At 39.9% G+C, this 16,316-nt stretch overlaps 1 protein-coding gene across 7 annotated transcripts in view; it reads left to right on the forward strand.

Moving 5' to 3' along the window:
- TAFA4 (TAFA chemokine like family member 4) overlaps positions 1-16,316 on the forward strand; it is a 236,839-nt gene that overhangs the window by 63,339 nt on the left and 157,184 nt on the right. For 6 of the 7 annotated variants that reach the window (XM_063661409.1, XM_063661407.1, XM_063661408.1 and 3 more), the window contains 2 exons: positions 4,428-4,563; positions 8,864-8,979. In XM_063661409.1, the coding sequence (XP_063517479.1) occupies positions 4,550-4,563; positions 8,864-8,979 (130 nt within the window). In that variant the 5' untranslated portion in view covers positions 4,428-4,549. Of the gene's footprint in view, positions 1-2,960; positions 2,979-4,427; positions 4,564-8,863; positions 8,980-16,316 lie in introns of those variants that run through there. The other variant, XM_063661405.1, reaches the window with a different exon arrangement.

Raw genomic sequence — 16,316 nt, forward strand, 5'->3', positions numbered from 1 at the left:
AAATTATGTTGCAGGATGTTTCTCAAATTTGAGTTCATCTGATTTTCCTCATAGTTAGATCCAGGTTTAAGGTCAGTGTGTCTTTCAATTTTAAGAGGAACTGGTATTTAATCATCATAGAGTTTTAGAGTGAAAAGATGGGGGAAATGTGATGCCCTGCAGATTCACATGTGGAGTGAGGTGGGTGGAGCAGACAGAAGAGGTATTCTGAAGGTGCTCATCTACAAGTGAATGGCTGTATTCTGAAAGAATAGTTCTCTGAGGGAATTCGCCCCACCAATAATGGAGGCAAGTAGATCAAGAGACAAGGAAGGCACAGCCTCTCTATTTTCCTTGATAAGAAATCAAGTGTAGGTAGAATTCTTTCTTGTGTAACATGGAAATAAATTAAACATCTGAAGAATGGTCTCTTCTGCCTGGGAACCTCAAAGTTTCTTGGTACTGGGAGACATAAATAGGCTTTCTGCTCTTTTGTAGTAAATCAGTAACTGTCTCCACATAATACCCACACATCAGGCAGAAGATGAAAAATGCAGCCCAGCATCCACCATCTTTTTAGTTCATTCCGAGAATGACCAGACATGTTCTAAAAAAATTTTCTTAGTCTAGATATGGGCAATGTCTTTCATCATTGAAAACACTGAGACTCTTTAAAAACAAATGACTTTTGAAGCAGACTGATAGAAACGACTGTGTTATAGTTGGGAACAACAGAAGAATAAAATGATTGCAAGTAAATGCTTTCTTTTGGTGCCATGCACAAAGTTATTGATCTTGAATGTACTGAAGTTAGAAGTGACACAGTTTGGTTTAAATGTGCCTTCCAAAACTCATGTTGAAATTTAATTGTCATTGTGATGGTATTAAGAGGTAGGATTATTAAGAGGTGGATTAGGTCATAAGGCCTCGACCCTCATGAATAGATTAATGTCATTATCTCGAGGGCTGCGTTCCTTATTGTGAGAGTGGATTGTTATCCAAGCAAGTTCAGCCCTTTCTCGCTCTCTTGAGCACTCTTTCCCTTCCATCTTCTGCCATGGGATAAGGTAGCAAGAAGACCCTCACCAGATGCTGGCACCTTGATATTAGACTTCCCAGTTCTGGAACTATGAGAAATAGATTTTTTAAAAGATATTCTGTTTCAGTTTCAGGTATTCTGTTACAGCAGAAGAAAACAGACTAAGGCAAAAAATTGGTACAGAGAGTGGGGTTATTGCTATAACAAATACTTGAAAATGCGGAAGCAGCTTTGGAGTTGGGTAATGGGTAGAGGCTGGAACAGTTTTGAAGTAAATGCTGAAAAACTGTATTGCTGTGAATGGAGTGTTAAGGGTAGCTCTGGTGAGGGCTCAGGAGAGAATAGCTGTAGGGAAAGTCTGAGACTTCTTAGAGATCACTTAAGAGGTTGTGATCAGAATGTTGATACAAATATGGATGGTAAGGGCCATTCTGATGAAGTCTCAAACAGAAATGAGAAACATGTATTGGAAACCAGAGTAAAGGCAATCCTTGTTTTAACATGGTAAAGAATTTGGCTGAATTGTGTCCATGCACTAAGGTTTTAGAAGATGGAAGTGTTTCAGAAGATTCCATTAGAAGATGGAATTTAAGAGCAATGATCTAGGATATGTGGCAGGAGAGTGTTCAAGGTGCTGCATGGCTTCTTTTGGGTGATTACAGTAAAATGAGTGAATAGAGAAATTATTTAAAGACAGAATTTACAATTAAAAGGGAAGCAGAACAGAAAGATTTGGAAGAGTCTCTGCCTGGCCATGTGAAGAATAAAACAGCATATTTGGGAGAGAATACTAAGGGTGTGGTCAGGCAAAAGAGATTGCTAAAGTGATTGATACAGCTGGAATGGAGCCAGGTGCTGTTCAAGACAATGAGAAAATTACCCTGATGATATTTCAGAGATCTTTCAGGCAATCTAGCACCTTGAGGGCAAGATTTCAAGAGGGGTATCTGTGGGACCTCAGCATTGAATGCCCTATGCAGCCTTGGAATTCTCCCCAAATTCCAATGCAGCACCCCTCAAGCAGGCCCAGGTACAGCTAGTGCCAGAGCTTCAGAGGGCACAAGTGGTATGCCTTGATGGTGTCCTCATGGTGCTGATCCTGTGGAAGTTCAGAGTGCATGATGGGGCAATAGTCACCTCCACATAGATTCCAAAGGATGTATCAGACAGTCTGGGGTCCTGGCAGAAACTTGTTACAAGGGAGGACCCACCACAGAGAGCACGTACTAGGGGGCAGTCCTTAGGTGGAGCCATGGGAGTGAGGCTGCCTCAGAGACTCCCGAAATGTAGAGCTGCCGGTGTACACCTCCAGCCTGGGAGAGCCGCAGGCATAAGACTCCAACCCAAGAGAGCTGCTGAGTGGATCGGGTCCAGCAAAGCCACAGGGGCAGGGCTGCCCATGGCATTGGCTACCTAATTCCTGCTGTAGCATGTCCAGGATACAGGACATACAGAGCCAAAGGACATTATTCTCTAGCTTTAAGACTTGATGTTGTTTTACCTGTTGGGTTTTGGACATACTGGGAACCAGTTACTTCTTTTCTTTTCCTATTTCTCCCTTTTGGAATGGGAATGTCTGTTTTGAAGTAGATAAATTGTTTTGATTTTATAGGCTCACAGCTGGAGGACATTTGAGGTGAGATGAATCTTGAGTCTCATATCTGATTTAGGTGGAACTCTGGACATTGGGCTCTTGAATTGATGCTTTTGGGCTATTGAGATGGAATGAATATATTTTGTATGTGAGAAGAACATGAGTTTTGGGAGGCCAGTGGTGGAATGTTATGGCTTGAATGTCTCCTCCAAAACTCATGTTGAAATTTAATTGCCTTTGTGCTATTGGACTTCCTAGCCCCTAGAACTGTGAGAAATAAATTTCTTTGTAAATTACTCAATTTCTGTTCTGTTACAGCGGCAGAAAACAGACTAAGACATGACAAGAAAGAGTTAATTCTTTCAAGTAAGTGCCTCAGGTACACTCTGAGAAAATATGACTGAATGAGTTACTGCTCAGCCTAAAATTAAACTCCTGGCTTCTTGTCTGGCGTATGAACTATTAGATCACATTACTTTCCACTGATGGATCTATTTTTTTAATGAATTGAGAAAAGAATACCCAGTGGTTCCTTTTGTGTGAAGAAAATAAGATAAATATTAGCCAGGAAAGGTCATTTTGGTTTCCAATATGTGGGGAGTTCATTATGATGGGTTCTGATAAATTATATTGTGTAGTTCTTTCTGATAGCAGAAGGTCACATCATGCCGTTGGGTGGACGTAAGGACAAACATACTTAATAAAGTTGGAGGATCTGGGAGATGAACATTTTTAAGTTGGTTTTTTCTGAGCAACTCATGTTTATACAGTTATTTAAAGCCATTTCCCTCTTGTTGAACTAATTACTCAAGGCCCATACTCTCTTACATGCAGCCCCAAAGTGGTGAGTCTTCAAATTTATCACCAAAAGTGTTCTCTAATCAAACTTGTGGAGTTATCTTTGGGTTATCTAAGAGAAAAATCTCAGTTGTGCTTGGTGGTGGATTCTTAATTGGTTCTACAGGATTCTAAAGTAATTAGACTGCATTTCAAAAATCATTTTTATGTTATATTTGCAACTTGAACATTTATTAACGCATATCATAATTTTTCTCTGATCTCTACCACTGGGAGGGATGTATTTAACTTAGCATCATTACAAACGGTATAGTTTCATGTTCTAGTTTTTTCTTAAGATGTCTTTGCTAAAGCAAAGACCCTAAAGGGTCATCTGAGTCCTTTTGCAAATGTGTTCACTAAGTAGAAAAATCCTTTTAGGTTTATGCTTTGAGGGAGTGTCAACTACAACAGTATTCACAAGTGTTCTTTATATTTTGGTATGGTGGATTATATTGGAAACACTTTTTCTCTTGGTGTCCTATTAATATTTTTTCAAAAAGCAACCTTGTAGATTATCTAGCATCATCTTCAGGCTTATGTCACACAAATCTAAGAATTCAGATCTTCGTGCTGGCTTTTCCACTGCTCCATGGGCTTGGGCAAATTGCATGTCTTGGGAATGCATTATCTCCAACTTCCATTTTTCCTGATGGTCAATGAAATGTGAGAGTGAAATTTGTGCATTTCAAATGATTTGGGACCCTCTGTTAAATTTTGAATACCTTCCTGCTGCAGGAAGTTCTTTAAAACTATATTGTGTTAACTAATATGTGGCTAGTTAATGACTGTAGAATTCTGTATCTTTTCTTCCCTAATAGTAGGACACCTTACGACTATGGATATGTTTGGCTCTCTGCCACTTGCCTGAAACTGCAGGTGTCATGGTTAAAAACCATTATTTTGCTACTGGAAATTAGTTTCATTTTAACATTAAAATGCTAATTGATTCCTTTTTTTTTGGCCTTTTTAACATAGGTCTTCTGAGCTACAATAATTTTTTGGAACGGCAGAAATGATTGGTTCTGGCAACAGATGGGAATTTGGAGTCACTCTGAAATATATCCTGGAATAATTGTGTTTGACTAGAACCAAATCTTATGAGGTCCCCAAGGTAAGATTATTTTAACATTCACCTGGACATGATGTCTTTACAAAGTATTGAGAATTTAGCAAAAGTGAGTATCCTGGAGTTGATGGTCCTTTTTAGAAGCCTGCTTTTACACTTTATGGGAATTTGGGGAAATGTTCATCTTTTCATTTTAGCTTTCATCTGTGAAATGAAAATTATTTCAGTTTGCAAAATAGTACTTTGGTTTATTCGGTAGGGGAAAAGATGAGGAAATACAAATCTATTGCTGAGTAGCTTTCTGGCCCCACCCCTACCACTCTGACCTGGCATTTCTCTGGGGGAATGGTTGTTGAGCTATTGTTAAGTGAATCCTTGTTTTAGGGACTGGGAACTTATTGCTACTCACCCAGCAACTTGTTACATAGAATTGTCCACGTAAGAAGAAGATAGATTAGGGATCATTGTCCAGGATTTGGAATGTGTGCCCTTGAGACTTTTGATTTAAGGCATTTGTTGTTGGAATCCAACCAGGAAAACAGAAACCATTCTGCTGGCTTTTTCACTGCTCCGTGAGCTTGGGTAAATTGCATGTCTTGGGAATGAATTATCTCCGACTTCCATTTTTGTCCAATGGGAAGTGAATTCAGGAGACTGGTTATACATATGATGGGAGAGTCAGAGAAACTGAGCAGAAGATACACAGGAAGCCACTGCCATCCCCCAGCTGGGGACCATGGAAGCAGTTAGTCCGTGGGGAAGCAGTGCCTAGAAGAAGGAAACTAGAGTGGAAGCTAGAACCACAGTGGGCCCTTCTGGCAGGAACTGGCGCCATGGTGGAGAAATGGCCACCCCACAGATCCTGCCAAAGACAGAGAAGGCAGGGAGAAATGTCCTGGCCTATCCCTTTTCCTATTCTCCAGGCTCCAGCTGTTGCCTTTCCTTGACTGAACCCAGCTAGTAACCAGCTGACCTGGGAGCCTGGGAAATGCAGCCTAGAGGGCCCTACAGCCCTCAATACAGGGGAAGGGGGAAGAATGGATCTGAAGGCAAAACAGGCCCAGGCTGTCATATAATTCATATATTTAAAATAAACTTTTGTTTCTTTTTAATAAACTTTTGTTTATTTTCATTTTATAATATCACTTTCATTACTGAAGAACATCCCATCTCATGGCTGTGTCATAATTTGTTTAACCAGTGTCATACTGTTAAACATTTGGATCATGATTTTTTTTGTCTTTCCCTCCCTGCCTCCCTGCCTTCTTTTTTTGAGACAGGGTCTCACTCTTTGCTCAGGCTGGAGTGCAGTGGTATAATCATAGCTCACTCCTGCCTTGAATTCCTGGCCTCAATCATTCCTTCCACCTCAGTCTCCCAGTGTGCTGGGATTACAGGCATGAGCCACCATGCGTGGCCAGATCATTTTCAATAGTATAAACAATAAAAAAAGTCCCGTACATTGCTGGTTATTTCTTTAGGGTTAAATCCTATAAGTGATCTGCTGGATTGTAAACGTTTGACACACATGATCAAATTATCGATCAATTTATGGTTTCATTGAGTTAAACCCTTTCTCTTTGTATTAGAGATATTTCGTTCAGTTATTGCCAACAGTGGGACATTATTTTAAATATTTTAATTGCTTTCCTTTGAGTGTGGGTGGCATTGTGGTTTTGATGAGTTTCACATCTTTGATTAAATTACACCTGTAAGGCATAGAGGAAGGGATTTCACAGGTGTTTTTAAGGTTCTACATACACTGAATTTAGTTAATCAAAAGAGAGACTATCCTGGGTGGGGCTGACCTAATCAGATAAGCCCTAAAAGGGGACTGAGCCTTTCCTGGAGGAAGAGATTCAAACCATGAAGGAGCACGTGCAGGGGCCATGTGGCAAAGACATGAAGGGCTTGAGAGCAGTTCCTGGTCGATAGCAAGAATACGGGGAATACAGAGAGTCCCAAGAAAATGGCTTTTGCCAACAACCTGAGAGCACTTGGAAGTGATCCTTCCCCAGTTGAGCCTCCAGTTGAGGACACACCCAGCTGACACCTTGATTTTAGCCTGTGAGTTTCTGAGCAGAAGACCCAGCCAGAACATGCCAGACTCCTGACTTACAGAAACTATGAGATAATATATTGGTGTTGTTTCAAACTGCTCCTGTCCAAGCACTAACTAGGCCCGACCCTGCTTAGCTTCTGAGATCAGGTGGGTTGAGGGTAGTATGGCTATAGATTGTTGTTTTAAACTTCTAAGTTTGGTAATTTGCTTCAGACATTGCTAACATTCTAAACTTACACAGAAACATGGAGCCTCTCTGCTTTGAAGGGTCTTTAGTTTCTCAAAGCATGCCTTCCATCTCCACCTCAGTGTACACACATGCAGGGGACAGAAACTCTAGAAACAGCTTGAAAGTTGGCAAAGAAAATAATATGTGGATCTTACCTGAGTTCTAGATGCTATTATCAATCACATAATTTGGGGGAAGTCCAAAGGCTCAAATTCCAGTATTTGATGATTTTTTTTTGTTAATGGACACTCTGTCTCACACATAATGTTTTAAAATTCCAGTTATTACCCCAGTATCAGCTATTGATCTATTTGTTACAAAGGCTTATTCCTCTTACCCAAGGATCAGAAGTTCAAATGGCCACATGTAAATGAGTTGGGCTGGTTGGGCCCAAGGTGCTGAGTATTGGGAGGGACTGTGGAGACCCTTCTAGGGGCAGCTGCGACCACGCCAGCCTGTTACTCCCATGTGGAAATGTGAGCCCAGGGAGGCCAGGAATAATTTTTCAAGAGAATCTGGATTCTGATGTGCAATCTGGACATTTTATGTGTTGGCAACCAATTCAATTTATTTTTTTTAAAAAGCACAGATCAAACAAAACACATTTGCAGCCTGGATCAGATACCCTGGCTTCCAATTTGTCATAATTAGTTGCCCCAAAAGGGACAATTTCAAGGCATCACATAAATGAAAGATGAATTTTCTATTGCTGCATTGCAAATTACCCAACATAGCCGTTTAAAACCATTTTGAAAAAGTTTAAAAGGGCAAAAAGAAGCCAATGCTTTTTGTTACCTTTAACACCAAGTTCTTCAAAGATGATTGGCCTGGCTGCTTAAAAAGCAGACCAAATCTCAAATCAATAAGCAATACACCCTTTAACAAGATCTATTTGACTGAATGTGAGAGGTTGCGGAGAGAGAAGGTTGGCAGCAGAACATGTGTGTGCCTCGGAGTATGGTATGGGCATGCAGTTCCCCTGAGGCTTTGATGTGTTTTCCTGGAGTAGGGAACTGGGACTTTCGTAGAGGCATTGCTAGGTTGCTGGGAGCTGGAGATGCTTCCTTAGAGGACTTCCTTAGGAGTCTTGCCTATAGTGTGATTCAGGCATAGAAGCCAAACTCAGGTACCATGTTTTTATTGTTGGCTCATAAGTGTGTATACATTTGCATATATTAAATGGGAGTTTCTTTGATCCATTGTGGTAATAATAGATGCCATGAGGCATGTGTGAAGAAGAACCTAATATCACCGGAATTTCAGATGCCAAATGCAGTGACTTTTGTTTCAAAAGTTAATATAAAAAAAGCAAACAAAAAGAGTTAATCAAGTTCTATCTACTTAATTCCCTTCTGATGTTATAAAACGGCAGAAAATTAGGCAGCTGGGAATAATGTTTTTGGTATCTTCCTTTTTTTAATCTTTTGTTTTAGAATAGACCATGCAACCATAATGTGAACTGAATTGTCTTTGAGCAACTGTTGTGATACTGTCCATCATATGAAGTTAAATTTATTTTATATTCACCTGTATTTGCCCATAATCCTCACCAAAGGAGGAGTTGAGATTGGTTTAATCAACTATGAACCTAGTCTTCCAGACCAAAAAGCCTTAGTGTACAGTCAGAGAAACCAGGAGAAAGTTCTTGGACCACATGTGCAAAATCTCCATGGATTCTTTCAGATCCAGAAACCATATATATTTTATTTGGATCTGTCTCTAAGTGTGTTGCTTTTACATCTCATGGTATAAAATAGAATAAAATCCCCATGATCTATTAGGGTAACTCAAGCAACAACTTGCAGATTCATAAATAAGCTTCTCACTGATGCATAGTGCTAACTTGGAAAACTCTTAATTATCAAAGGTTTTTATTGAAAATTTAGTTAATACTCAGTGCAAATAAGGTTTGATTGGTCTTCTGTTTTCTTGGGAGAAAGGAATTCCAGCTCCAGGGATCTGCCCCTGCTTTCTCCCGCCTTCCTAGGATGGTGCTTGCGAGGGAGTCTGGCCTTCCTCAGCCCTCACTGACTCCAGCCCTGCTTTTCCTCCAGGATGAGAGTCTGTGCTAAGTCAGTGTTGCTGTCGCACTGGCTCTTTCTAGCCTACGTGTTAATGGTGTGCTGTAAGCTGATGTCCGCCTCAAGCCAGCACCTCCGGGGACATGCAGGTAAGCCTTTTAAGCTCATTATGCACTGCTGAGATAATAAAACCCCTCCAAACGTCAGAGTCCAGATTTTAGACACAGATAACTGATGTGAGCTTCTGATGGTGTGTAAATAACTAGAGGAAGCATGAAATATGGCAGAGTAACACAGTTAAATGGTTTAGTGCTTTGAGAGTCCTTTAAAAATATTTTTCAGGCTTTTAAAAACTTTTGTTTTCTTGGGCACACTTATTTTTATAGCAGTTTTTCTCAAGGAATCCCAGAAAACCAGCAGCAATTTGTGGGGTTGGCGTGTGTGTGTGTGTGTGTGCATACATGTCAGTCCATCTGCCCATCCATCCATCATCTACTCTTGCAACTTCCTTAGAAGTAGAACATCTTCATGATAAACTTAAACTAACACTTACAGGGCTTTAGTGAAGGGAATAGTCAGATAATTTAAGATCTTTTTGAGAGATATGGAGAAAATATGCTATATGATTTTTTAAAAAAAGAAAAGAGAGAAAGCTGTGGTAACTTTCATAAGGGACTTAAAATGGGTGGTGTCTAAAGATTTAGAGGCAGTCATTTGGATAACTTCTAGTGAAACTCATATCTCTGCATTGCTGATTTTTAAAGGTGAGATCAAAACCATCAGCTACCGATCAGTTTGTGTGTTCTTTTTGTGTGTGTGTTTCTGTCTTTTCTTTCTTACATCAACGTTTAAAGTGACACAGTGGAAACTCCCCAGTAAATTGTGTTTTCCTGAATAATTCATATGTGTCAATGGACTTGTTGTCAATTAATTTACTCTCTCAGCTTTGGTAATCTGAGGCATGGCAGTGCCAGAAATGTTTTGACTTCTTTGGGAAAGGGTGATGCCTGAACCCTAAATCACATATGGGTCAGAATTATAAATTCTGTCTCCAAAGGTCTTGTGTATGGAAAGTTCATGAGATATTCTTGCCACCAAATATATAATATGTCATACTTTCCACTTTGTTATTCTGATATTTTAAGGTTAGTCATAATTTAAGGCTCAAGATAATTTTTAAAATCTCACACAACTAAATTTTCCCTCCTCAAGTGACAGTTCCAAGAAGATGAGAAAAATAATGATTGAAGTTTCAGCAAATCAGCATAAAATCAATACCATTTGGCTGCTGTGAAGTGCCCACAGCTAGTTGGTTATTGTGCTGTGCCTATTTTTATGAGTTTGTTCACAAGGATAGTGTTTGAGGTCCTCAATCTTATCTTTTTTCTTGAGTGGAGTTTAAGAGTCAGATTAGTTGACAGGTGAACCATTTCAGTGGGATTACCACCCACTCCCATTCATACTATAAATTTTCTCTAATGATCTTCAGGGAATGAAAGTCCATGATCCTTGCAATGTCTATGTGGCATTTTTGTCCCAATTTAGTGCTCAGCTGATGGAGAACTCAGGATCACCAGAATTAATTGGGGCAGTGCACCGAGATCCTGAGAAACTCTGGTCAGATTTTCACTCTACTGTGGGTATATTATAGGAAGTCTGACAGCGGGAGCAAGTTGCAGAGTGTTACCTGCAGATGGCTGTGTCTGAGTGTCCAGAGAGGCTCCTGGCACTGTCCCATGGGCTTCATGGTTAGTGCTGGCCAATTAAAGAAATGGTGGCACTAGGAAACCGTAGTTAGAAGTTGGATGCTTTTTATGGCTTGGATTAGAAGAGTGGATGTTGATTGCTGTGTGTAAACAAAGAGGTATTTTACAACCCTATCTCCACCTACCTGGCTAAGAGACACAGAAGAAACAAGGTGGGAATCTCCCCCCAGTTTTGGGAGATGGGTGTTATGGTAGGTGTGTATCAAAGATTTAATTTTAGTTTAAGCATTAAAAAAACCAAAATAAAAAGCCACCTAATTTTCACAGGTTGGGTGGTGAGACTCTTTCTTGAAGACAAATGGCATTAATACATTTCCACAGAATCCAGAAGCAGTATTTTTAAGCAACTAAAAACCACAAAAGACTGCTTTTGTTGTTTTTAAAGTCTATTTTCCATCATAATTGAGCAGGAGATCACATACACATATAGGACTATGTAGCTTCAAGCTGTAGAAAAGGTGAAGGGGCCAATTGGCAGGTTCGTTTCTTTTAAAAGGACGCCAGGGCTAACTCTTGTTATTTCTTCAACTAGCAATTTGTCCTTTTGTTCTTTTTTTTTTTTTTGGCTGTAAGCAGTGCATCATTTCCCCACAAGAGGGCAGCAGATATGTTTTCTGCAGTGGAAAGATGCCATCTGGAAGGAAGTTTCTGAAACTCGACTCCTGTGGAATTAAAGATTTAGGGATCTTCCTAGAAATTTCGTCTGGTGTAGACACGAGTGGTTTGGACAGAAAGCACCTTACAACTTTAAGATTTATTCCTGGGAATACTAGGAGACTTCAAAAATTCAGATTTTTGTCCTTTAAAGATGGAACCATAGCTAGTTTTCTGACGGAGCTGAGAGAGTTGAGAACTTGGGTGCTATTGATTTATACGTTCACTTTAATAGTTCCATTTCCCTAGAGAACTTTGAATATAACCTGGACTGCACTATTTAAATTCCACAAAATGTTGTGGTGCTTATTTAATATAATGTGTTGGCATAAAGTCCCTGGAAAAACAGGGACACACCTGGAAATGAGGCAGGGGAGGAAATCAAATGTTGGGGGGGTCTAAAGTCAAACCTAATTCTGGTTCTGGTACATCCTGGCTGTGTGGCCTTATCCAGGCCACTTAACCTCTCTGAACGTGTTTTATCATCTGTAAAAATGGAATGATATCCATGCCTATTTTATTTGGAGTTATTGGGATAACTAGATAAGGAAAAGTAGGTGAAGGGATTAGCACATAGTAAACATTCCATAAATAGCAGCTATTTTCACATTTGGAGGCATCTAGAATGAGTGTGGAAAGGTTCGCATTCCAGGAACGGCTGAAGACTGTGAGCATGGGTAGGTAGATGTGGTCAGAGCCTTCAGGGTTTGAAGATTTCTCATGTATAAGAGAAAAAGGCTTGTTTTTTCATTGTTCTAGTAAGCTGACCGTGGCAAAGGAAGTCGCTTTATGAAGACTCAGGTTTCAGCTCAACCTTAAGGAGACAAAGGCTTCAACAAGCTGGGGAACAGAGTGACCCAGAAGGGTGTTGAGAGCCCTTTTATTTGCTGGCCTTGACCTAAATCTGCCGTAGAGAGGATGTCTCACTGATTGGGAAGTAGTTAGATGTCAAGAATTGTGAAGGGTCTGAGCTTTTACCCTCCTCGCAAGCTAGTAGGTTAGCTGGTCATAGTTTTGTGGATGCTGGGCAGAAGGCATGAGATGCTTGGGTCAGAGACAAAAGATTTAATTTTATTTTAATTAATCATATAATTTTTTGAGATGGAGTCTCCCTCTGTCTCTTATGCTGGAGTACAGTGGCACAGTCTCGGCTCACTGCAACCTCTGCCTCCCAGGTTCAAGTGATTCTCCTGCCTCAGCCTCCTGAGTAGCTGGGATTAGAGGCGCCTGCCACAGCGCCCAGCCAATTTTTGTATTTTTAGTAGAGATGGGCTTTCACCATGTCATCCAGGCTGGTCTCAAACTCCTGACCTCAAGTGATCCACCCACCTCGGCCTCCCAAAGTGCTGGGATTACAGGCCTGAGCCACTGCGCCCAGCCCGAGACAAAAGATTTTATTACTCATGGCACAGGAAGCAGCATGAGCTTCAGTTTTGCTTCAGTTCTTCTTTCATTCTTGGGCAAGTTATGAAACCTCTTCGGGACTCAGCCTCTTTCTATGTAAAATGAGAATAATAAAAATAATAAAAAATAAACCTCACGGTTATAATAAGGAATCAATTAATACCTGGGAAATGCTGAGAACTGTGTTTGCTTAGTGAGTGCTCAAATGCTAGTTATCCTTATTTAGACCTGTCTTCTTCTTTTGAATGTTATCTGTTTTGTAGAGGTTCTGTACTGTTCAAATTTATGGAAATTTAGGTTTTCTGTTTTTTTTTTTCTGTTATAAATGATTATGCAAAATATGCATGTTGTGATTGTGTGTTTTGGTGGTTTATGTTATTTTTAACTTAGGGTAAATTTTTTGAAGAGCAGTTGTTGCATCCAAGTTTGAGCCCATGTTTTCTGTCCCCTATGATGGCTGAAATTTATAGGAACCCTGCAAATACTCTTGACTGGATGGACTGTTTTAGTTCTAATTTTCTACAATAAACCTGGTAATTTCAAAAATACTAATTGAGTGGGGCATGTAACATCTACTACAGGAGTCTCTCTGAGGCTTACATTTGAGATAACATTTGTGAAAATGATAAAATTGTATGTACAGGCGGCTATTTGTACTTTGCCGGCAGAAATGAATTGTACTTAACACAGATGAGTTTGAAAAATGATTTGCCTGCATTGCCTAAGTTCTGACACTAGGGGGTAGGCAAGGCTTATCGTAGCTAAATAGAGCCACATGCAATTTTGCATGTTATAAAGCCGCGCTGAAAAAAGTAAAAGGCAACAGAGGAAATTAATTTTACTAACACATTTTATTTAACCCAATATATTCAAAATATTATCATTTTAACATGTGACCCTAGCCACATTTCAAGTGCTCAATAGCCACATGTGGTTAGAGCCTACTATAAGTACCATGAACTAATAATGAGTTAGGTCTTAATGTTGCTTTTTTAAAGATTGGAATTATGGGTTATTTTAATTTTCATGGGTCAGTCATAGAGCACATTGTTTTATCTCTCTTTATTTCGCTTAATTTCTTTTATGTTTTATTTAGTTATTTAGTTCTCTCTTTTTTTTTTGTTTTTTAAACAAATGACTACTAAATTTAGAAAAAGTACCAGGTAAGTGGGATTTGTAACCTCAAGTAATAAAGAATGGGGAAGAGTTCTGCTTCCTGATGAATAGGTTATGCTATTATTCTCTGCAAGAGCATATTTTTAGGGAGAGGAAAGTGGCAAAAGTAATTTGACAGTGTGTGTGTGTTTATGCATGTGATATCAACTATTAAGTCTTAAAGTTACCCACTAGCAAACTTATTTTGATCAATAATGAGCACTTACCCACTGGGGTAAGTGAAACCTGATGATACCGTTTTATTATGGTTTCTCCTGTACTTTTCTCTGTCTTCCTTCTTCCTGTCCCACTTCCAGTGAATGGTTATTTCAGTAAATCTATGGATGTATTGCCATGTAGGCAACTCTGCAACAACATACTCTATTTTATGAGCAAGAAAAAGAAAAGACTGTGGAATGGTTTAAAGGGCCTATGTTTTGGTAGCAATGGAAAAAGGCATCCATGAGATAGTGGTTACTTTATTCTCTCCCTGGGGAGTTTTTTCACTAAAAACACAGAGGGCCCAGTGCGGCTAGATTCTATCTGAACCTTACAAAGTAGAATGCAGGCACCTGTATTATTTAACAACCGTACTATTGATTACTCAGACCTGCAGCCAAAGATGAGAACCAATGATTCAGAAGTTAAAAAAAAAAAAAACAACCCAAAAACTGGAAGTTTGACTCTAGCTCCTGTCAAGGTACAGTTTGATCTGAGTGGTGTTAAGTCTCCATTTCAGTCTTGCTATGACACGGTTAGGCTGAGGAGAGGTGTCACCCTGTCAAGGTGACCTCCATTTCCACCTCTTGGGAAGGACTGTGAAAATACTTACTCGTTTTGTGCCAGCTCAGCTTTTTGAATGCTAAAAGCTTCCATCGTGAGGGATTCCACTAGCCTCCCTTGTACCCCATATTATATTTCTTCAGTGCCATTTTGATGGGCTCAGCTTTTAATAAGAAGGGAAAGGAACACATTATATGAGGTGTTAATATTCGGCTTCTTCTCACCTCCTCAGCTGCAAGTTCAAGTCCCAGTGCCGCTGCAAGTTCAAGTCCCAGTGCCACTGGCAAGTTCAGCTTTGCGAAATGTCTGACAAATGAGCATGCTTTACATCCTTTGTGTGTGTATGTGTGTGTGGAAAGAAAGGGGTGTATTACTGACGGGAGTAAAGAATTTCAGTTCCTCAAATGAGCTTGTGAGCCATCCTACTTGGCAGAGCAGGCTTTTTCACCCTTCCTTCTTTGAGTCTTTAAGGCAGAACAGGTAACTGTTTTTGAAGAGTTCCTTGGGTAGTTTCGGAAAAGATTCTGCTTACCCTTGAGAAGAAACTTCCCTTTTTCTTCTTTCAAGCCACGGCCTTAGACTCATCTAAACAAAGCCTACAATTTGGGGTTTAAAAAGCTACAGGTCAATACCTCATCTGTATGCCAGTGCTATACGAGGAAATTGGAATCATTTGTTCCATATAAGGAAAATAAAATCCTTGGTAAAAAGAAACAGCAGGGGTAGAGATGGGGCAGGAAGAAAAATGACATTTTGTGTTTTCCTAGGTGTTGCTTGGATGCTTTAAATATTTTGGTCCATATGGTAGTCTCAGAATAGAACACTGGAAATAATATTTTTGAAGGGACATTTAAAAACCCATTACAAAGGATTGATTGTAAGAAGACTGTGTTTGCAAGAGTTAAAAACAATTTGACTACTAAGGCCGAGTACCATCAATGCTTATATTTTAGGGTGTGTCTGAAATCAGATAAGAACTGTAACTAAGTCTGACAGGGTTAGAAGGGCCTGAGGTTGTTGGGTGTCTCCAACTGGGCTCTGTTTTTTTATTACCTGTTGGGGATTGGGTAATGGGATCCTAGAAGCAGAGAGGGAACAATAGAGAAATTTGTTTCAGGAAAAATATAATATAGGCATGAAATGAAATAACTGAATAGCAACAGTGTTGTTAGCAGCAGGCAATTTTTCAGTAGCTCATCACCGGCATTGCACAGCTACCTGGGAAAGGGTTGGGAATAAATACCAGCCATCCAAGGGTGTGGGAGATTTAAGCAATCTGAATTTGGTTGTGCACAAAGGAGTCAAGAGGTGTGTCTTCTTCCCCAAAGTCAAACAGTTACAGATTTTGGAAAAGTCTCCTTTGCTCTGGAAAGTCTTATTTGTTGTTTAGAAAGCATTTGCAAGAGATAGCGGAAGGCTTCTCTTTCAAGCGGAGCTTTCAAAGCCTGGTTGGATTTGAGCTAGAGAAATGAACATGTGAACACGTTGCTGTTTTCTGCCCTCCCTGCAAGTGTCCTGTGGTCATTTTACAGGCTTTTCAAGTAAGTGTTGCCCCGTGGAGGACAGTGATTTCTAACTATGCATAGTCTATATGTTTGAGCTGTTGCCGGCTAAACATATCCAATAGGAAATAATGCCCACATTGAAAGGGAGAGAGCAGCTATTAATATGTATTACTTGTCTAGTTAGTGTGCTTTGAGGATACCATCTAGAAATTGGAAACA

Source organism: Pongo pygmaeus, chromosome 2 (assembly GCF_028885625.2).
Source record: "Pongo pygmaeus isolate AG05252 chromosome 2, NHGRI_mPonPyg2-v2.0_pri, whole genome shotgun sequence".
Classification (NCBI taxonomy): Eukaryota; Metazoa; Chordata; class Mammalia; order Primates; family Hominidae; genus Pongo; species Pongo pygmaeus.